Source organism: Crocodylus porosus, unplaced genomic scaffold, assembly GCF_001723895.1.
Source record: "Crocodylus porosus isolate Cpor-Errol unplaced genomic scaffold, CroPor_comp1, whole genome shotgun sequence".
In the NCBI taxonomy this organism is placed as follows: Eukaryota; Metazoa; Chordata; order Crocodylia; family Crocodylidae; genus Crocodylus; species Crocodylus porosus.
This window is the reverse complement of record NW_017728915.1, coordinates 25,937,349-25,959,203: the sequence shown is the minus strand read 5'-3', so window position 1 is coordinate 25,959,203 and position 21,855 is coordinate 25,937,349. Positions and strand designations below refer to the sequence as shown.

The 21,855-nt window shown below is 45.9% G+C and overlaps 1 protein-coding gene across 7 annotated transcripts in view; it reads right to left on the bottom strand.

Annotated features, from left to right (window-relative positions):
- CDH16 (cadherin 16) overlaps nucleotides 1-21,855 on the bottom strand; it is a 77,204-nt gene extending 55,349 nt beyond the window's left edge. For 2 of the 7 annotated variants that reach the window (XR_002101274.1, XR_002101273.1), the window contains exons 1-4: nucleotides 21,821-21,855; nucleotides 11,097-11,154; nucleotides 5,870-5,968; nucleotides 2,013-2,153 (exon numbers count right to left, since the gene is read on the bottom strand). Coding sequence is in view for 5 of the 7 variants with exons in the window: in XM_019535883.1 (XP_019391428.1) it covers nucleotides 2,013-2,153; nucleotides 5,870-5,968; nucleotides 11,097-11,154; nucleotides 21,821-21,828 (306 nt within the window). In the remaining 2 variants the exon portion in view is untranslated. Of the gene's footprint in view, nucleotides 1-2,012; nucleotides 2,154-5,869; nucleotides 5,969-11,096; nucleotides 11,155-16,800; nucleotides 16,835-19,498; nucleotides 19,522-21,820 lie in introns of those variants that run through there. The other 5 variants (XM_019535883.1, XM_019535879.1, XM_019535880.1 and 2 more) reach the window with 5 other exon arrangements.

Below are 21,855 nucleotides of genomic sequence, written 5' to 3'. Positions count from 1 at the left end.
AGCAGCACCATGAAATTAGAGTAGGGCAGGGGTAGTGCTATCGTAAAGCATTTGCACTGTATTGTGTTAGTAAATTTGTAACGATCCTGGTTCAGTGTTGGAAGAAAGTGTGTTTCTTCTCCACTGTCACATGATGGTAAACTTAACACGCTGCTTCGGCACCAGTCAGTTCAGCTTTCCTAGTGACAGATCTGCAATGCATTTCTTCAACAGAAAGAAACAAAAGGGGATGTGGAGGGAGGGAAAATGACTCTGACTCTGGGCAGCTAATATTGCTTCCTTTGTGGAAGAGCTGGAATCTTGCCGGAGTGGTGTCCAGGAAATATGCGAGACGCAGGTTCTTCCCCGATATCTTTTCTTGGACCACCTGCAGATTTAGGAGAGCGGCTAAACAGGATGCTCCGTCAGCTTAGCCAGTGCAGAATAGGATGGCGGAGTGAAGATAAAGTCCCATCCCCGGGCCTTTCAGGCTGTCTGGGGCCATTGTCAGTACAGTAGTATTGATCCTCCAAGGAGCATAAGATCTGAGATTGTGGTTGTTCCTGGTTGGAGGGGTGGAATGAAAAGGTGTCTGCTGTCACCTTAGAGAGGCTGTGTACATGTACCCAGACAGAGCTAGTTGCAATCTAGCCCTATGTGTTGTCCAGGAAAAGAGCTGTGTGAACAGACCTAAGCATCCAGATATTAACAGTATTCCTATTTCATGATACTACAGGCCACCCAACCAGGGGGAAGAGCTGGACCAGGAGTTCTCAGGTCAGCTCGCAGAGGCAGTTAAATCGAGGGTGACCTAAACCATCCAGACATCTTCTGGGAAGAGCAGTGAGCCAGGTCTGACTGCTCACGTAGGTTCCTAGCTGAGTTACAGGACCTCCGTCTAACCCAGGAGGTGCATAGTCCCACCAGGGGAAATGCCTTGTTGGACCTGGTCCTGGCCACAAGCGACGACCTGGACTGTGGGTGCTCGACCACCTGGGCGATAGCAATTATTGCCTACTGGAATTTACCATCCAGTGCAGGGTGTCAGGGCCCTGCAGCAAGGCAACAGCCCTAGACTTCAGGAGGGCAGATTTTAATGAGGTAAGGAGACTAGTCGGGGAGGCACTGAGGTCCCGGAGGGGAGGGGAGTTGGGAGTCCAGGAAGAGCGCTCGTTCCTTAAGGAGACGATCCTCCAAGTCCAAAGGGTGACAATCCCCACATGGATCAAAAGCGGCAGGAGTGCTCAAAAACCCCCATGGCTCACCAAAAGCATCCACGAATGTCTCAAAGCTAAAAAGGAGGTGTACACCCGATGGCAGGGAGGGGCCATCACCAGGGAGGACTATACCACGGTTGCTCAGGGCTTCAGGGGGGCAGTCAGAAAGGCCACGGTGGAGATGGGACTGGGACTAGCGACACGGATCAAGGACAACCAGAAGTCCTTTTTTAAATACATAGGGGGCAAAAAGAAGGTACCAGGTAATGTGGGGCCCCTGCAAGACACGCTAGGGAATCTGGTCGTCACACCAGATGACAAAGCTAACCTATTCAACATTGTCTCTCACCCCATTCTCATTAAGAAATTAGGTGACTGTGGCATCGATGCCTACACAGTCAGATGGGTCGCAAATTGGCTGGAGGGCTGCCCCCAGAGAGTGGTGGTGGATGGGTCTTTTCCACAATTCACCACAGTTCACCACTTCACTACTTCAAGCCCTTGTTTCTTGCATATTTCCTGTTCACCACTTCCGTATTTCACAGTTCCAACACTCCATGCCCAAAGTTAGTCCTTTAACTCAGTCTCTTGGCATTTAAATAAATGGCCTTATTTTCAGAGGTGCCAAGTCTTCACAGGTGCCATAGCCTTGGTGCCTGTTCACTAGTGCATAGCGTACAGGGTGTGGTTTGCATGTTCTCGCTGTTACAGTGTGGTTTGCATGTTCTTGCTATGACAGTAATATAAGGCAGCTTGGAGATATGCGGTAGGGCAGCAAAAAAGGGATGGGACTGGTTTGGTTCGAATGTCTGATACCTGAAGAGTGTAGAAAGCTTGTTTCTCCCGGTCCAGGGGTCTGGTCACGTACAGAATCCCAGACTCTGGCTCTATTCCAAATAGTCCTTCCTCATTTCCAACCAGCTGAATGTTTGCCTGACTGTCAACAGCAAGGTTTACCTGATATTGAAAATAAAGCATGTGAGGGAGTGTCTTAGTGTGGAGTGAAAGGGTAAAAAAGTATTTTGCTCCTAAGAAGTGCATCTCATTTGCCAAACAAGACTTCAGGGATGCTCTCTCTCAAGCCACAGTGCTTGAGATGGTTACAGCTGAACACTAAGGACCATTCATTGCCCTCAGTTTGTGCCGAAACTCTGGTGATACTAGCAGGAGTGCACTGCCAGGAGTGGCCCAAGGATTTGTGGGCCTTGTGAGAGGTAATGCATATGAGGGCCACAGGGCGATTTCCCCAGGAGAGTAGCCCACTCATAAAACATACAGAAGCTGGTGGGTCTCTTACTGGGCATACTGGGCACTTACAGAAGTTACATCCTTCACAGGCTGAGGCTCCTAAAGGCACTCTACAGCCATAGCATAACAAAAGTTCACAGCTGCAGAGTGCTTTTAAAATGCAAAATTTAACCCGCATCTGAGAAAATATCAGACGAGGCGCAGTACGGCAGAGCACCTTAGAGAGGCTGTGTACATGTTCTCTGTCAAGGTTAATTTTGGGCGATTCTGCTTGTATCCCATGCAGCTTTGCAGGGCTGGGCTGATGCTCACAGGGTGCCCTTGGCCCTTGGGGCTGTCACAGAAAGGAGACAGTCTCCTCCCTGCACAGTGGGGGAAGGGAGCCGCTCTGCCATGTGTGCCTCCCTCAGCTACCCTTGTTGATGTCTTGGGAGGAGCTGAGCTGGGCCCATGCAATGTAGGGGTCTCCCTTCCCCCACCCCCTGCCCCCCATGCAAGCACCTTTACAGTGGTAGAGGCTGCCATGGCTGGAGCTGGGGAAACGGAGCCCCCCTGCCTCACATGCCCAGTCCACCTCCCTCTGCTGGGGCCTTGCGGGGAACCAGGCTGGGCCCATGAGGCAGGGGGGCTCCATTGTTTCCTTCCCCGCCCTCCAGCTCGGGGCATGGCAATCTCTGCTGCTGTCAAGATGCTTGTGCAGTGGGTGGTAGGGGTGGGAGCCTGGCTCTCCCCAAGACCCCAGCAGGGGTAGCTGGGGGGGGGGTCACACATGGGAGGCATGACTCTGTCCCTCCCGCCTCCCCCCCAGTCAACGCTGCTGGAGGAGGGGGCGCAGACCTGGGGAGAGGGGTGGTCCAGCAGCCTCCTGGGAGGTTGCTAGAGCACCCCCACCTACTGCCCTGGACCAGTGCAGGAAGGCTTGAGCCCCCATGCAACTAAATTAACATCATTTCATATTCTGTTATTGCTATTACTACAAATAAGATCCTGTCTTAATAAGAACAGTAATGCTCGTCTCTTACTTAGCCCTTTCCATCCATGGGTCTCCAAGTGCAGAGTGTAAAGCCTAAAGGCACAAACATGATACAAAATACAATGGCCCATTCCTGTAATACTTACTTAGGCAAAATGCCTTATTGATTTTAATGAAAGGTTTGCCTGGGTAAGAGTTTTAAGTTTCAGCCCTGTTGCTGGAACATTTCCAGACATGCACAAAAGCTTGTAAGATAACTTACATCAGGAAGAGGCAGACTGATGTCCAGTGAAAAAGTGGATTCACTCTTCTTCAGATATTCCAACAAAAATCTGGGAGGGGGGTGGATTTTCAAAGGCCCTCTAATAATACATCCATAAATATTTACAGACATCATGTTTCTTGAATTTGTATGTGTAGCTGAGCAATTGGGTATTCAAACAGCCCCCTGCCTGTTGGTATCTTTTCTGCATGCAAATCTTGGGGGGGAGTTGCTTGTTTATTTGCCTATTGATTTGTTTTTTGTGGCTTTTGTTTGGGGGTTTTGATGTCCTCTGAAAAATGTGGTCCTTTAATATTTTTATTTTAAAAAGAATACGTGGTACCACCACATTTATCTGTTAATTCAGAAGTGTCAGTTCTGAAAAGTGGTGCTGCTATTAGTATCAGCAGCATGATTTCCCACATCAGTGGCTCAGGCTGGAAAATCCCAGTCTTTGAAATTATACTGGCTTTTATCAGTGTTGACTTTAAAGAGTCCTTACTGGTAGTGTAGAGAATGGAGCAATAAAATGGCATGTTCTGTTCAAAGTCAATTTAAGTGCAGACTAATGAGTCACAGAAAACACTTATTAAATGACAGATGGTGCTTGTGACCATGAAAGAAAATGACTTTATTTGTTATTCTAACAGAGAATAGTTATTGAAGTCAAATAGGTTGTTATGAATTAAAAACCAAAACCTAGCTGCGTTGATTGTTATTGATCCTGTTTTGTTTCAGTAGTCCAATCTCTGGGGTGGGGTGCGATTTTCTATTTTGAAATTATTTCACTTTTCATATATACCTGTGCCATTTTTCCATTACTAGGAAATAACCATTCATCGAAAGTACACATATTTTATATATTCATCTTAACTAAGTGGGATTTACACTTACTTATAGCTTTGGATCATCATTTTTGCTTTTCTCATACATTATGCATTGTCCACTCTTAGACACTAAAGGATGACTGGATAGACTGGGTCCATCCCTGTTTCTTTGAAAATTAAAGGCATAACCAACAAAGACTGCAAACTTGTCATAAACAGAAAAAATGTGGAAATGGTACTGTTGTGCCTCATGTGAGTCTTAGCCTGGGTCTCTCCAGCATTCCCTCTCCTATGGCCCAGCCACTCTACATTTTCATCATCCACTAAGACTGAAGAGTCCCGCAAAGTTCAATCATGGCTCAGCCAGAGGGAAGACTACAATGCATCCGGGAGATGTCCAGCCAGGGAGCTCAACCCATAGAGGACAGTGAGGTTGTGAAGCATATCACCTACATGGTCCCACAGCAGCATTTCCACATGGACAAGTAACCCTTCTATTATTGGCTAAAAAATTAGAAATTATTTATGAAATTTTTCAACAAGAACAATTCTTTTCATTTACATTTTTCATGGCAGAAAACACATTTTCCAACTAGTTGTCTTGTAAATTGCTCAACTCTAGCAAATGAAGATCAGTCTGACCTCTCTTTCTTATTGTTCACATTGAGCTTCCATGTCCAGATTACTTCACTAACACAAGACAGGATTGTAATGGTTAATCAGTTATGGAGCCAAAAGCTTGTTGTTAACGACAAGTATATTAAAATCAATATATTTTTATCTAGTGATGATGACTATTTTCCGTATTTCCTGGCTACTAACACTATAATGCTGGGAAGGAGGGAGTGCAGATTAGGAAACAGAAAGTGAAGAGTGAAACTCAGTTTGATGTACAGCCAGGGCTGACCCTAGTGGGCCCATGGGACCACCGTAGAGGTAGGGCACTGGCTGGGGTCTCCCCCACACCCGGGGGGGGGGGGTTTCCATGCTTCTTCCATGGTGTGGGGCAGAGCCACCAGCACCAGGCACGCCCTGCAGGAGACGCTGTGGTCGCTCTGTCCAGCTCCTCAGGGTCCTCCAAAATGTGGACCGTGGGGTTATTGCCCCAGTTCACCATACCGGGATGGCCCTGTGTACAGCAGAAGGACTTTAAAAACAAACCACCAGTATACAGCAGATGATTCTCATTCTTGTATGCCAATTTTATGCTGGGATAAATCCAATGATTTTGATGAAGTCAGTCATGATTTACAGCAGAGCAAGTGAGAAGAAAATCAGACCAATTAAAGTCTTAGCTGAAGCAGTTTACACCATCAACATCCACCATCTTGGCAGATGTATGAAGTATTATTTGTATTCCTACCTTCTTCAGATACAGAGGGAGTGAACCACCATAATTTTCAGGTACTTCAACATGTTCTTTCCTGCTGATAGGATATACTGTAGATGACAGAGGGAAAACCTGTAGAAAAGGATTAAGCCTCTTAGTTTTGCCAAAACCAAATGAAAATTTAAAACTGTTCCTGGCAATATATCTCTGGCATGTTTCTCACTTTGGTTGAAATTCTCATCTCATTTTGTGGGGTCATTCTGAATCTACGCTATCATAAATTAGATTAGAATTCAGTCCAAACTCTTCCTACTTTTCCTCGTGAGAATAAGTGTGTACACAGTATCTGTAAGGTGCCACTCAATCTCTATTCTGCTAGGATAGTGGTTGTCACCCAAGGGATATGCATACCCCTGGGGGTACTTAAAAAGGTCCTGGGGTTATGCAGACCTAATATGGCCAGTAAATGCTGTATGCATGTGCACAGCTGCAGCACAGCACTCAGGCAGCCAGGACAGCAGCCAGGTCCAGCCGGTAAGTGTGTTGTAAGAAAAGGGACTGGGGGAGGGGGGTGAAGGGGGCAGATTGAGGCCCCAGCAGTGGGCGAGGAAATGGGGCTGGGCCAGGGGCAGGTGCTGCCCAGGCAGGGCAAGGTGCTGGACTGAGCCATGTGGGGGATGGCTCCCTCTGCAGTACACACCCCAAGAGGGCATGGGGGCACGTGTCATTGAGGGCTGGGGCCAGGGCTGCTCTGGGCTTTTTCTGGTGGGGGCTGGGCCAGGCCACACTCGAGGAGGGCAGCGGCAGGGCTGGGAGAGGGCTATGGTGGGGCTGCAGCTGCTCCAGAATTCACTGACCTCACGCCCGCATAACCCCTTCCCAGTACCACCACTGCCGCCCACCCCAAGTGCAGCATGGCCCAGCCCCTGCCAGGAACAGCCCAGTGCCAGCCCCAGCCCACAGCAGCGGCCCACCCTCCCCCACACAGATCCATGGGCACACACCCCCGTGCCCTCCCAGGGGTGCGTGTAGCTGCAGGAGCCACCCTTCATGGCTCAGTCCTGCACCCTGCCCTGGCTGGGCAGTGTAGCAGGGCACTGTTGGTAAGGGCTGAGCCAAGCAGCCAGCAGGTGTTTAATTGCAGCAGCCATTTTAGATCCTAGGCTGCCTATATGAACAGAGCAGTTCACTGCTGGTAGGCCAGGCAGAAACATTGCCTGGCTGCTAGGCTGAATGCGACATCGTGGAGGTAAGGGCAGGAGCTGTAGGGGTTGGTTTGGAGGCTCCTGGTCCTGGGCATGACCTAAAACTGCATCCTGCTGGGAGTGGGTGGCCTGGTAGGGCTCCCAGGGGTGCAGGAGCCTCCGGGAAATGCCAGAACAGTTACCACCCCAGCGAAAGGCGGGTAGGGGTGCCTTAGCCCCAGCCCTCACCTTCGGGTGGGTAATTTACCATAGGAGCAGGGTAGGCCAGGTGAGCTTCAGGAAGCACCTAAGCCTGCTGGACAAGTGACCCCGCAGGGCCAGGCACATTTCCAGAAGCACCTGAGCTGGGAATGGGGACCTGAATCCCTAAGTGCAGGCCGGAGGCATAAACCCAACCAAGGGACTCGACTGGTCAATGCGGGGGCCAGGACTGGAAGGGTCAAAACGGCCAGGGGCCCACTGTGAGAGGCACCCATGATGAGCAAAGAAGCTTGGGTCCCGACTGGCCTGAGATGGGGCCAGGGCTTATATGGAAGCCGGAGTTCCCATGATTGGGGCCACAGCTAATGGGCAAAGGGACGGTTGAGCTAACTGCCTGAGATGCCAGCTGTGAGGCTTGGGCTGCGGTGTAGGGGAGGAACGGAGCCACAGATGGTGCCCCCTGGCATCAGGGCAAGAATGGGCAGCCTCCAGCCTTAATTAACAACTCAATTAATTAACAGCAAGGCATGGCAGGAGAGACAGGTGGGTGACATGCCCAAAGGCAAGTGAGGAGACTAGCACTATGGCTAGTTGGGGAGCCCCACTTTGCCACAGGCAGCTCCTGCCCTTGCCCCACTCCCTCCCCCACTGCTGGGCCAGCTCTCCCTTGTCCCGAGCATAGATCTGGGGGCACATGCCCCCATGCCCTCCCAGAGTATGTACACTGGTGGGAGCCATCACTCCCTCCCCGCACCCCCTGGATGAGCCACTTGCAGCTTCGTCCCTCACTCTGCCCCAAGAGTGCAGCCCCAGCCCCACTCTCTCCTTCACCATGGGGGCCTTGATTTGCCCCCTCCCCCCCCAAAACAAGAAAAAAATATCCAGGGGTACCTGAGCTGGGACATTGAGAGAGAAGGGTGACACTTGTTAAAAAAAGGTTCAAAACCCCTGTATTAGGAAAAGTGCCAGCAATATGCAAATAGCAATCATTTTGTCATGGGTTAACAAACAAAACAACATCCTGTTATGCCCAGCTTCCTTTGTCAATGGTCTGAAATCCTGTAAGTAGTTAGCTGTCAGCCAATGTGCAGTCTGTTCCTAGCAGCAAGTAACATACTGATAGGTCTACTCATAGGACCGTATACACTTTAGTTAAGGTGTGTGAGATCAACACTTCCTCCTGCTAAGGCTTTTGATTTTGAGGATCTGAACCCCATTTTTCAGGGTTGTTTTTAATTCTGCTTTCTGTAATTTAAATTGGGCTACTTGTTCAACTGGCAGCAGAAATGATCTACAATGTTTGTCTGAGGTCACTACCTGTGTTAGTCACATGTATCTCTGAACCAGTCTGTCTCCAGTGCGCCACTCTGCCCTTCCTTCTGAATACTTAGGAGAAGAAACCAGGAAAGCTCACATTATACTTTTCCTTTAATAAGCCACAGCTAGAGGAAGCCCAGGAAACAGTGCCAAATCCTAACCCCTTTAACCACTTATGAGTGGGTTTTGCAGGAATAAATCTATGGCTCAGGCCTAGCTCTAGGTGTAATCCATCAGTCATGAATGAGGTCTACATAAAATCTCAGATAATCATCAACTAGATGGCCTTATTAGGTAGGATACTACTTAAGTTAAAGGCCACTGAATTATAGAGGACTCACTGGTAACTTATGCTTAGAGAAGACATTCTGAAGGTTTCCTGTTTGTAACATTAGCAGCCATCATGGTAGTGAAAAAAATTGCTGTATTGATAGATGTCATGCCTTTCCTGAGGAGTGTTTCATATACTTGATGGACTAGATGTTCTACAAAATGCAAACTGGGACAACTCTGAATGTGGCTATAAGTGCATCTTGCTCTGTCTATTTAATTCATATAGTCAGCACTACCTGATGTGTAAAAGCATTGTTTCTAAGCACTGAAGAAGTGATGTCTTCCAGGTAAATATTTCTGTGAGGTTGGGTGGAGATGTATGTTTTATATTGTTGGGGCATTCACAGAGTTGCAATTACAAGCAACAGCCTTTTATTTACTTGACAGCTAGAGTTAACAATTATACCTAAAACAGGCACAAAGAAAGGAAGATCCTCCATTACTGCACATTACTCTAATGCAGAGAAATAAGATCTTTAGCTGAATCTTAGACAAGAGAGAATCCAGACTGTAACACCATACATGATGTGAGCCTAATGGATAACGAGTCTGTTTTAGAATAGTGCAGATGATTAAAAAAACTGCAAAACTGTACAAAAAAACTGTGCCCTCCACAAGCAGGCCAATCAGTCCTTAAGATCGAAAAGCATTAATGAAATCAGTATTCATCTATTGTAAATGTGGTTCTGGGTGTGTAAAAGAGAGACAGAATGTATGTGGGTCAGCGATTTGTCAGTGTTAAATGTCAGTGTGTGGGTGTATGTGTAAAGACAGATTTATTTGAACCTTATAAGGTCTTCATTATTAACCTCCTATGCTGTTACTGATTTGTTTTCTTGTATGGCTCTACTTTTACTGGGTCATTGCTCTTGTTAGCTTCTTCTCTTTTATACCTCATCATACAACAGATGCTAAGTGTAGTGGAGAAAATGCATTGGAAACTCATAGTGTTTATTTCTTTTGTGATTTATATATAGTCCCTCGGCTCATGATATATACACCTAGGGCAGACTCATGACATGGTTTCAGGACACATTTAAAATTTTTACGCCCCGAGAACACCGTTCACACAATTCAGGGCCAGGAATATAGGAAGATCTGTATCGTAATATCATGATCCAGATAATTATCACCTCACAACATGGCACTGTGATATTATTATGTATGTTCATTCCAGTTCATTAAAACTTAGATTTGTCCTGTTTTGGCAGGATTGGATTCCAATCCTGTCCAAATTGTTCAGCCATCAGTACTTACCAGCTTCATCAGTGTGGACCAGTTAGCATCTGTGATTTCCTGGTGTGAATGGCAATGGGTGGGGAGAAGTGTTTAGTATATTCTACACAAGGAAGACCTTTTTGGGACATTCTCTATATCCAGAGTGAAACTTTCAAGCTTCTTCAGTGTTGAACTTTCTGTGGCCATGTGCATGCTCCAGATGAGCATACAGGAGATTTGCCAGCACTTTGCGTTCACTTTGCACAAAGTGCAAGGCAATGAAGACTCCGAACCTGCGCACCTCACTCTGATGTCACTTACATCAGGGTAAATCCACGTGGATGGGGTAACTCCTGATTTAGGCCTCGATTCATGAAAGTTCTTATGTCTAACTTATTTAAGCATATAAGTAATGGGACTCACTATGCAGCATTGCTCATGTACTTAAAATTAAGAACCCTGATAAACCAGGGGCTTGCACTGTGAAGTGAGATCAGAATCAGGCTTAAAGAATGTTGCTGAGCTTGAAATGTCTCTAGACTCGATAATAAAAATCTAATTTCTGTTTCCTATTATCAGGGACAGGCCAGATGGATGGCATAAGAAGTTTACCATAGGTTTTGTTAATTCACATGGTAAGAGTTTAGAAACAAAGGGGAAAAGAATTGCAAAATTGTTCTTAAGGCTAAATATTGCTTTTGTCTTTCCTGTGTGAAGTAAATGGTTCGGCAACATTAGACTTGGATGCTGTTTTCCTTTTCATTCTCAGGGACTGTATTTAATACCTTAAGCTAAATATAGCTGTTCTGCTAAGGGCTTTTCTTGTCTGTCTTCAAAATTATATACCATATGGTATCTTAAATATGTAACATATGGCCTCCTAAGATATCATATCATAGTAAGGTTCTTAACATAAGCATTGCATGTGTGTTCATAAAAACCTACTATACAATATACCTACTATATGTATAAAATATATCACTCACTTGAGCAATGAAAGAGCAGACAACCAGTAAGCAAACAGGAGATATTCCTTTCAACATCCTAAAATAAAATTAAAGAAATAATAGGTGTGAATTGGAAATTATTTCAAAATAACCTTTTGGCCTTCTGACTTTAATTCTCTGATTTGCTTCCAAATAAATAAAAGTGACTTTCTACAAAAAAAGATATAATACTATGGTAAATATGAAAATTAAAACTGTATCTTAAGTTCACTTGAAATAGTTAATGAAAGAAATATGGAGGATAGAAATATATAGGCTGTATACTGGTAGTCAGAGATACTTCTAGTATCCAAAGAATGAAAGACACCCAGGGTGCCTGTGGAAGCTGGGGAGCTGGGAGCTTTGCCCCACAGCTGCAGCTGCCACTTCACAGTGTGGGGCATAGCTGCTGGAGAGCCAGAAGCTCCCAGCTGCCTGTTAAAAGGTTCAAATTAAGAAGCCCCTATCGGCTAAGTACAGACAGTCAAAAAGCCTGAGGCTGAATCGATTCAGTCTTTGCATGTTACTCTAAACTGTGTAGATTGAGCTGAAAAGCAAGTGAACAGACATTCACTTTTGATTCTGGAAAAGGCAGCTACAGTGGCCTAGCAGGCTAGTGGCAGGGCAGGAACAGAACCTAGGCCTCCTGAGCCCCACTCTACTGCCATGTCTGCCAAACGCGCTAGTTATCTGGCTTATTGCTAACTACACCAAGGTTCAGAATAAGATCTTTGTATTCTTAAATATTCAAAATAAGGTCAATGTTTACACTACTTTTTGTTCTAGTGAAGTTCATCAAAAAGAATGAATTGTGAAAAACAGAGCATCATGGATAGATGCTGCAGATATAGCCATGGTTAAGGAATTATCTAGTTGGAAAATTATTACACTTTGGGCATGTCTACACGTGCAGTTAATGCTGTATGGGTTTACTGCACAGTAATTTACTGCGAGTAAATCTGCCCTGGGCAATTGTCTACGAGCAGATTTGCTTCTTATGGCACTAGCCTTTTCCAAGCCTCGTCTGGCCCTGTTCTGCCCCTGCCCCGACTGCAAGGCTGGTAGGTGGGAGGCTCACCAGCGGGTGAGGGCAGCCGCTGCTCTGCCAGCATGGCCAACTCCATCTCCTACAGCCTGGGGCTGGGGCCAGCAGGACCCATGTGTGGTGCTGGCCTGCTATGGGCAGCTCCTTGTCAGGGGCCACATGGAGCCTGGGCAAGCAGCAAGTGGGGAAGGGGCAAGTTTGCGGGCTGGCTGGTGGGGGACCCAGGGCAGGTGCCAGGGCAGAGGGATCTGGCTGCTGAAGGTGCCACTACATCTCAGTAGTGTGGCTTGTGGCTAGGCAGCTGCCAGGGGGCAGGCAGGGCTAGGACCAGGGGCAGGGCAGCAGGTGAGATGAAGGTGACTTCCAGGTTCATGATGGTGTCCAGCACCCAGTGGTCTTCCTTCATGGCCTCCACTGCCCTAGCCACCACTGCCACTCCTGGGCATCCTGAGATAATATGCACAATACTAGGGGGCTATGTGCTCCTCGGCCTCAGACCAGGGGTCATGCACACACAGGTGCCCAGAGATAATGGTAATTTGGCTGGGCGGGCCCTGGCACAGGTGGCCATCAGCCGAGCCCCTCATCCCCACTAACTTCACAGGGGCAGGTGTGCCACTCAGTGCATGCTGCAAACCGTCTGCCTTTCCCACCCTCTTCCCAGGCCAGGACAGACCTGGCTCCTAGCAGCATTTGCTTTGGGTGCTCCAGACCCGCTACCCCCCATCTTCTCCTGCAGGCCAGGCCATCTCCTCCCTTGCTGCCAGGCCCATGGTGCCCAGGCACAGGGGGCAAGAGGCTCCCAGCTGACTGGGACATGGAACCAGTGGTGCCCCTGCCCACCCTCTGGAGAAGCGCCCTGGGGGAGGCCTCCCCCCATGCATGCCCTATTCCCTGTGCATGCCCGTAGTAAGAGTGTCCCAGGCATTCTTCAATGAGCTGTTGCGTGGAACAAGGGGTGCCCATCCCACTATGCCTTGCTGCTGCTGATCGCCATGGTGCCCCAGGCACGCCTGATAACCTGGCCTGGGACCTTCAGCTTTGATGGTGCAGTGGGCAGGCCCGTGCTTCCCTGCAATGTTCACCACCACCTGGAGGGGTACCTGTGCCTACACTACACATCCCTGGCCCCCACAGCCAAAAATGACATCACTGCCAAATGTCACAAGCATCAACAGGTTTCTGTGTGTGTGAGAGGTCCATGCCTGCCTTCCTAGCTGAGGGGGCACAGGATACTCAATAAAGTTTTGTACTGCCTCCCGCCTCCCTGCATGCTGTGGGAGGAACTCCAGGTCCAGGGGGAAGCTCAACCAGGCTGAGCAGGGAGATGGGGCAGGAGCACGGATGGGGAGAGCCCTCCTCCCAGTGCAGAGCTTACTGGGTGTGCATGGCAGGTGTGCCCAGTGGCCTGAGTCTGTCCCTGCTGGTGGTGGTGATGTGTGGCTCCCAGCAACATCCTAGGATGCAGGGGCATGGTGTCTGGCTGGGCAGGGGCCCCTCCAGGGAGGAGCTGGAGCTTATCAGTGCAGGTGGTGCTAGTCCCAGGCTCTCCTCCTTGGCAGAGCTGCACACCCAGAGCTGATGGGGCAAATGCTGACCTGGGTTGTTGAAGCTGCTGGACAGTGCTGGGGGTGGAGACTGTGGCAGGACATGCTCCTGGTGCCCCAAGGGGTCCTCCCCCACTAACATGGCAGAGGCTCTGGCAGGCCACTCATGCTGGAGAGCATGGGGCAGATCCACCTAGGGCACAACAGTGTTACCCTGCTGCCATATAAAGGACATGGTCCCATGGGCAGCCCTGACCAGTGGTTGTGGTTGGTGATGCAGACCCACTGTGCCTGCAGGGCCTTGACCTTTATGCAGTAGGCATACCCACCAGTCTTGCCCACGCTTCCGCAGGTAGCCTGCTAGGCCTTCAGGGGCTGCAGGCAAGAGTCTGGGTCTGCCTGTGCAGGTCACTGCAGTGCAGCACAGGGGCACAGCACAGGACAGGCAGGTGGGGCTGGGCCAGGGGCCAGTATAAGGGTCTAGGCAGGCTGCTGTGGCTGGCCCAGGGCAATTGGTGGGGGACCCGGTAGCCAGAGGCAAGCAGCAGGTGGCACAGGCTGCAGGGTCACTGCAGTATTAAAGGCCAGGCTAGGGCAGGCAAAAAGCCACCCCAGCCTCAGGGCTTGAGAAGCTGCAAACCCTGTGGCCCTGGGGCTATCCTGAGAGTGGCTTCCTGGGGGGGGTGGGGGCTGACCGGGAAAATATTTTCTCCCAGTTCATGTCTACATGTATGCTACGGTGCAGTAACTTCTGTCTTTGCAGGTAGCGAATTAACCATGCAGTAGACTAATTGACTGCACAGTAAGTGCCTGCATGTGTAGACTGTGACACTTTACTGTGCAGTCAGTTAGTCGATGCATGGTAATGTGTCTTGTGTAGCCATGCCCTTCGAGAGGTTTAGACCTTCTTGCTTGGTCACTTATAGATTTATAGACGTTAGCGCTGGAAGGGACCTCGGAAGATCATTGAATCTAGCCCCCTGCCCCAGGGGCAGGAATATGCTGATCTCTTTATATAGCCTGCGAAGAGTGTTATTTTGTGTGACTAACTTTTTTTAAGAAGACGATCTACAAAGGAAAATATATTTGTGCCATTTTTTACTTCTTTCTTCTGTGCTATTAAAATCTTGAAAGGAGGATTTAAAGTATTTTTCTTTATTGTTTACATGAGGCAAAGATTTTGAATTCTCTGTTTTTGTTGAACTGTTTGAATTATAATAAGCAATGTAAGTAGAAAAAAATTTTTACTTTGGTTGCCTATTTATTTTTACTGAGAGCTGTTTAAATCAAACTCGTACAAACACATGGGGAGAAATGTTCTTTTTGCACAAGATGCAGCCCTTTTTGGAGGGCTGAGAGAGTTCCTACTCAGTCCTCCAAGGAATCATGTACTGGGAAAATGAGAGACGAAACTTAACATTCTGCAGCATTTTCTTTCTGCTTGACTACAAATAACCTGACTGGGTAGTCGGTCTTTTGCTATTCTGGGTTCCTTCAGGAAAATACTGGCTTGTACAAGCTCAACCTGCCTCAAGTAGTAAGTACTTTCACATAATTTACATGTAGAGCCTTAAGCCAAAAATCAAACACAAGGAAAACAAAACAAAGCAACACAACAAACCCTTCCTTAAAGAGATTTCTAAACTCTCATATTTAGAGTTTCAAAATTCTTGTTGTTTTTAAGCCTGACAATTTCAATTGAAAGTAAAGATGTGATGGTAATTTTTAAATATTATAAACCTTGTAATACCTTAACTAAAACCTTGTAACCTTAAAGCATATTTAATATTAAATATTATAAACTTTATCAGCAGAGATACTTGAAAGAGGGCAAACATGCATGAGGGATCTCATGTAATCTGCTCACTGAATAGAAAAAGATGGGTATTGCTAATGTCCTTTGAATGTTATGATGAAATATTGTAACATTTTAGCCATAAACAAACTAAATCACTGGAAATGTAGGTACAAAATGGACAAACTAGGAACAATTTTTATTACCCCCCCAAAAATATGAAGGACTTGCAAGGTGTAGGCAAGTTTTGCTTACTGTACCAATACTACAAACAGTTAATGTCAATATAGCAACATATTGAAGAGTTATAAATCTTTGCATATTAGAATTATATTTGTAATAATAGGGCTACTGTTGGAGAATTCCAAGAGGACATCTGGACTTAATAGAAATGTTTACATTTATTAAAAGGAAAATAATGAGAGACTGAAATAAGGGAGAAATAATTTTTTCAAAGGCCAGTTATGATTGCTACCAGGCTGAGTGTGAGAAAATTGGTGTATTTGTATCCCTGATGTAAAATAAATTAAAATAGCTGACTGTTCCCAGGGTACCAGGCAACAAAACCAAGAGTGGATGAATCGTTCAGATTTCTTCTGTTTTTATATATGTACTAGAAACAGTAATTTATTATCCTAGTTTTCCTGATGCTTTTAAATGTATTATTTTTTCAGGAAAAGAAAATTGGATTGAACATTGAGAAGAGCAATGACAAAAAAAAAAAGTCCAATAACAACATTAATTATAATGGGACAATTATAATGGGACAAGTCCTGTGAGCACACCCTCATGTTTTCTTTAGGAATGTGTGCTGTCCCCTTGATTTTCATAAAGTTAAGTCTGTATGTCAGTATTTGTAGTATTAGGGGCTAGATAATATTAGATTTTTTCTGTATATTAATTTAGATTTTTTTTTGAAATGATTAACAAATAGTGGCATATACACTCAGCCTTTGATCCTACAAACACTTAGACATGTACTTTATTTTACTTACATGAATAGTTCTATTGAATCCAGCAGAACCATTCAGGTATGTAAAGTTAGGCACGTGCACGTGTCTTTGAGAAATCAAGGCTTTAGTTTCCTTTTTTATTCAAATAAACCCAAGAACTTTACTGCAGTTTTGTTGCCATTAATTGCTTTCCAGACATACAACATGTTTTTCACATTTAGTCATTCAAATATCCAAGACTTTGAAAAAAAAATAATCAGCAAATCTTTACTGGGTTCGGTTTCTCGATTGCTCTGTCTAGATGCATCCTTTTGTCAAAACATTCTTGCACAGACACATAACAACAGGAAGAAAAAAGACTCACCCAAAGAACCTTGTCTGCTTAACAGCAAGAAGAGATTTCAATTCTTCATATTCATAATTTCAGCCTTTTCTTCCCCTTCACAAGTGTCAGTTTTAAAAAAAATATTGAACAATGATGTTTTTTCTTTCCCTCTGTCTATGTTGTACAGGGATTTCAAGGAACATATAAATTCCTGGTCCCACTGAATTCCTAGGGCGACTGAACTCACTAGCAAAACTCCCGCTAAATTGAGCGGGGCCAAGATTTTATCCCTTGTATTTGGAAATGAAAATTGGTAGGAAAGAGTGTTCCCAACCTGCAAAATTTTCTGTATTGGAACAAAAGACTGTTGGCATTTTTCCATAGATGATAGAAGAGAAGAATATAAATACAGCCCATCTCAGAAGAGCAATTAGCCTAGTGGCTAGGAGATTTGCTTAGGATGTGAGAACTCTGGGTTAAAGTCCATGCTTATTTAATCATAGAATTATAGAAAATGTGGGTCAGAGGGATCTCAGGAGGTCATCTAGTCCAACCCCCTGCCCAAAGCAGGACCGTCCCCAACTAGAACATTTCAGCCAAGGTTTTGTCTAGCCAGGTCGTAAAAACCTCCAAGGATGAAGAGTCCACAACCTCTCTGGGTAACCTGTTCCAGTGTTTTACTACCCTCCTGGTGACAAAGTTCTTCTTGATATGTAATCTAAACTTCCCCTGCTGCAAGTTGAGCCCATTGCTCCTTGTTCTGTCATCTGCCCCCACTGAGAAAGGTCCAGGCTCCATCCTCTTTGGAACCACCGTTCAAGTAGTTGAAAGCTACTAGTAAATCTCCTGTCAGTCTTCTCTTCTCCAGACTAAATAAGTCCACTTCCCTCGACCTTTCCTCATAAGTCATGTGTCCCAGCCCCCGAACCATTTTGCTGCCCTCCGCTGGACTCTCCAATGTGTCCACATCCTTTCTGTAGTGGGGGCCCCAAACTGAACACAGTACTCCAGATGTGGCCTCACAAATGCCAAATGGAGGGGAAGAATAACTTCCCTCGATCTGCTGGGAATGCTTCTACTAATGCAACCCAGGATGCCATTAGCATTCTTTGCAACAAGGGCACACTGTTAGTTCATGTTCAGCTTATTGTCCACTGTAACCCCCGGTCTCATACAAAGTTGATTAGGGTAGCTCCAGCAAGAGAAACTGAGACAGACCCATCCCAGAATAGAAATGGGCTGCTGGTCAGTTGTATCTGAATCAAGAAGAGTAAAAATCTGAACCTGGGATTCCCACATCCCAGCTGAGAGCCCTTCCCACTGAATTATTGGCAGTTTGGGGGGTGGGGGGAAGGAGGTGTCATTTCTCCTAATGAGGTGTAGTTGATGGGTACAGAATGAATACTGCATTTCTTTCACAAAGTATGGTATATGGTCACTAACTAGGCACCGGAAATAACAAGTGTTTGTGTATAATAAAAAATATTGGCTAAATTCTGCTCTGAAGCCAACAGCGTTACTCTTGATTAACTGTGGTGCAATTCAGGACAGGATCTGGCCTGCCATTTAATTTATTTGACCTCTCTTGATTGCAACTAGACAATTTCTTATTACAGAGAGCAACATTTTTATCAATCCTAAATGCTCAGAAATCATGATTTTATTTAACTTGCCACTGGACCAACTGCATAGATGGAAGAAATGTTGGTCAAATAAAAGATAGCAGTCAAAAAACCTTGTTTCTCATTTATTTCCCAGATCAGCACAGCTGCAACAAAACTCCAACTCCACTACAGCTTCCAGTCATTACTTTGTACCAACGGTCTTTCAAGATTTGGTTTTCAAAATATAGTGCCTGATCCTGCAAACATCCCAGGTACGTGCAAGCCACTTATTAGACATGGAGTTTCACAAAGGGCACAGACAGCAGTTACATTTGTTGTGCGAATGACCACCTGAAGGTGCTCTACAGCTGCGCCATAACAGAAGTGAACAGCTTCAGAACACTTTGAAAGTGGCTGATTATGCAACCAATTAACCCTCATCAAATGAGGGATCAGATGAAGGTGAAGCACCTTAGGGAACTTCTGTTCCCTAGGGTCAATCCGTTGTGTGATCGGGGCTGGCCTGATGCAGCCCAGCTCCACCCTGCAGGAAGGGAGGGGGGAGAAGAGAAGAGGAGCAAGCTGAGGGCTGAGGTTTGCCCGGCCTGAAAGGGAGGTGGGTGGATTGGAGCCCCTCCACCTTGTGGCTGCTCCCCAGGCCCCTCTACCCTCCCGCCCCCAACCCCCACTGCAGCTCAGGCCAGACAAAGCCCTGCCTGCAGCCCACTCCCTCTCCCTTCTCCCCCAACCCTTCCTGCAGAAAGCACCAGAACTGGGAGGCAAGGGCAGGGCTAGGGAGAGAGAGGCTGCAGGCAGGTTTCTCAGCGCAGTCAGCTCCAAAGCGGAGCTCGATTCCATGCATGCCCCCGACCCAACAGGGAAATATCTGTTGGGTCAGGGGCACCACTCTAACTCATGGCGTTTTTTGTAAAGTGCCTTGAGTTAGAGTGGGGGCCTGTGCATCTGTCAGTGCAGTTTAAACATTTGCTTAATTAGACATGTTGCAGCTAGTCCCATCGCATAAAAATAAGCATATGCTTAAATCTGTATAGAATCAGGTAAACATCACTGAATTACCCTGGTGTTTCTTGGAGCAGAATTTGTCCTATTATGTCAAGTGAAATTGTACTCACCCAAGCATTGCTCACAGAAGTAGAAAGCTGCAGCGTTCGGCTTATGGTTTGAAATGTTTTTTCTTTCCCTGCCCACCCATACATGTTAAAACTGTAAGTAACCTGGGGATATTCAAAGGGGTTTTCTCACTTCCTCCTGGTGGGCAATTTTCAAGTTGTGAGAAGCAGGAATATATAAAAGAGCACTTAGTGGACTTCGTCCATTCTGGCCCCAGTGACCTTACAGCCCACCTTCAATGTCATGCAAGATGTTTTAGAGATCACCATGGTTTTGACAGCTTTCCTCACTAAAGTAAAAAACAATTTAAGAAAACGTACAGTGATAAAACGTCATCACTTAAGTTAACATACAAAAAGGGATTTTCTTGTTGAAATGCAGGGTATTTTTGTGGATTGGGTGAGCAAAAGTTTGAGTTTTCATTAAAATCTCTATTCTGCCCATTTGGAAAGTTAGGCTTGCAGTCAGTGAATTAAAAATAGTCTTTTCCTTACCAGTGCCTCTTTTTGAAATACGAAATATAGGAAACTGCTCTCAGTGGATGAGACTATGAAGAACTAACTCTTATTTGGGCAGCTAGAACCATCTCCCCCCTACTCCCCTTCACTTCTGCTTAGGCAAAGCTCCAGTTGAAGTCAATGAGCTGAATCCTGCCATCATTTCTTAGGGCTAAAACCCGACCGTGATGCATCTAGCAGTGAAGCAGAAATAAATTCCTTATACCCGTAAAGAGCAGCTGCAGCACTTTCTTTGAACGCACAAGGTAATGGGAGGTGAGGGGACCTGCACCTCTTTGATGAAGCTCAGTGGCAAGAAGTGAATGCAATATAAGTATAAGTGGTCTGTTTATTTCCTCAGCCCAGTTTGAACTTCTCTGTATCCAACGCTGGGGCAGGCTGCGTTGGGAGAGAAGTAGGAACTTACATACCACCTTGGACCAAGGCTCTGTACTCTCAAGAGTTCAGAGGAACAGCAGGTGCCTGGACCTTTCCCTCCATGGACTGCATGGAGTGTACGCTCTATTGCCTTTAACCTGAATCATTCCCTGTCATCTGTCAGACAGAGGCAGGGGCAGGGGCAGGGACTAGGGCTGGGGCACATACTAATCCCTACCTGATGGAGGCATCAGGCTGCAGTAACCTCCACAGATCTTCTCTGTTACCCCTCTGCAACCCATTGCACGCCCTCCCCCATAAAGTGCCCAAGAACATAATCAGGTTGCTTAAGCAGAGTACTGAGGTCTGGATTTGCCTGTGCACTTGAACACAGATTGTCAAGTCTGGAAAGCTGCTAAACAGCAATGGAGCCCAGTGACTGATAAAATTATCAAGAGCTCATCTCTTTCCAAGATTTGCCTCTTCTGTTTTTCCTTTCTAAACACCAACATGCACTCAGGTATCCAGTTCAGGTATCCAATCAGCCGTATTGGTCTGGAGGAAAAAGCAATCAGGACTCGAGGTAGGGATGATATCATTTATACTAGATTTTTGCAAAAAAAGTGTTAAAATACAAACTTTCAGGCACAAACATCAGGCATCAGAGAAAAGATTGTAAAAGGGTAGAAATGAAACTTCATATTTCATAGGAGAGTAAAATGCACTCAACATTTATATAACTTCAGAATTTTTTGTTGTACCCATTTGCTCTTCTGTAAGGTTATTCTGAGTATCAAGTTAAGATGTTTCACTTTTGCTTTAAATGAAGAGTTGTGATTCAAAGTCTTTAATGGAAAAAATCCAGTTAAAATGCATTAGACTTTTAGCTAAGTATTCTTAGGCTTGATTTCTTGTCATTTTGCCACCAACATATCAAATCTAGCATAACGCTAAACACTCAGAAACACCAGGATCATTAAGAAAATTATTACATTCAAACCTACAAAATACTTAGGTTTGTTAATGTAGCTAACATTCAAAACCTTCACCTGTGCAAGAATGACATCAGGTTAACACCCAAGATAAGAATTTGCCTTATAATATTCACAAAGTTTCTACTGCCACCAAAAACTGCCTGCAGTTTTTTTCCATTTGGTTTAATGCTAGCTCTCCATCCTTTCACCCATATTAATACTTTATTAGCAAGTATTTAGGCATGTCCATGAAACAAGAAATTTTAAGAACTGAAATCCAAGCAAAATGCCCACTGCTAGCAGTTGGTTTGGCTTTCAGAGGGCTAGGCATTGACTGGGAAGGACACCTACATGGAATTGGTTCAGTAGGACCAGTGTGAGAAAGGGGTTCACAATCTAGCCCTTCATCTCAGAAGTAAGGTAGAAAATCTAACCAATTACAAAATTTTCTTGACAAAAGAAAAGTGCTACTTACCTCATCATGTTCGTGAAGGGCAGAATATAACTTTG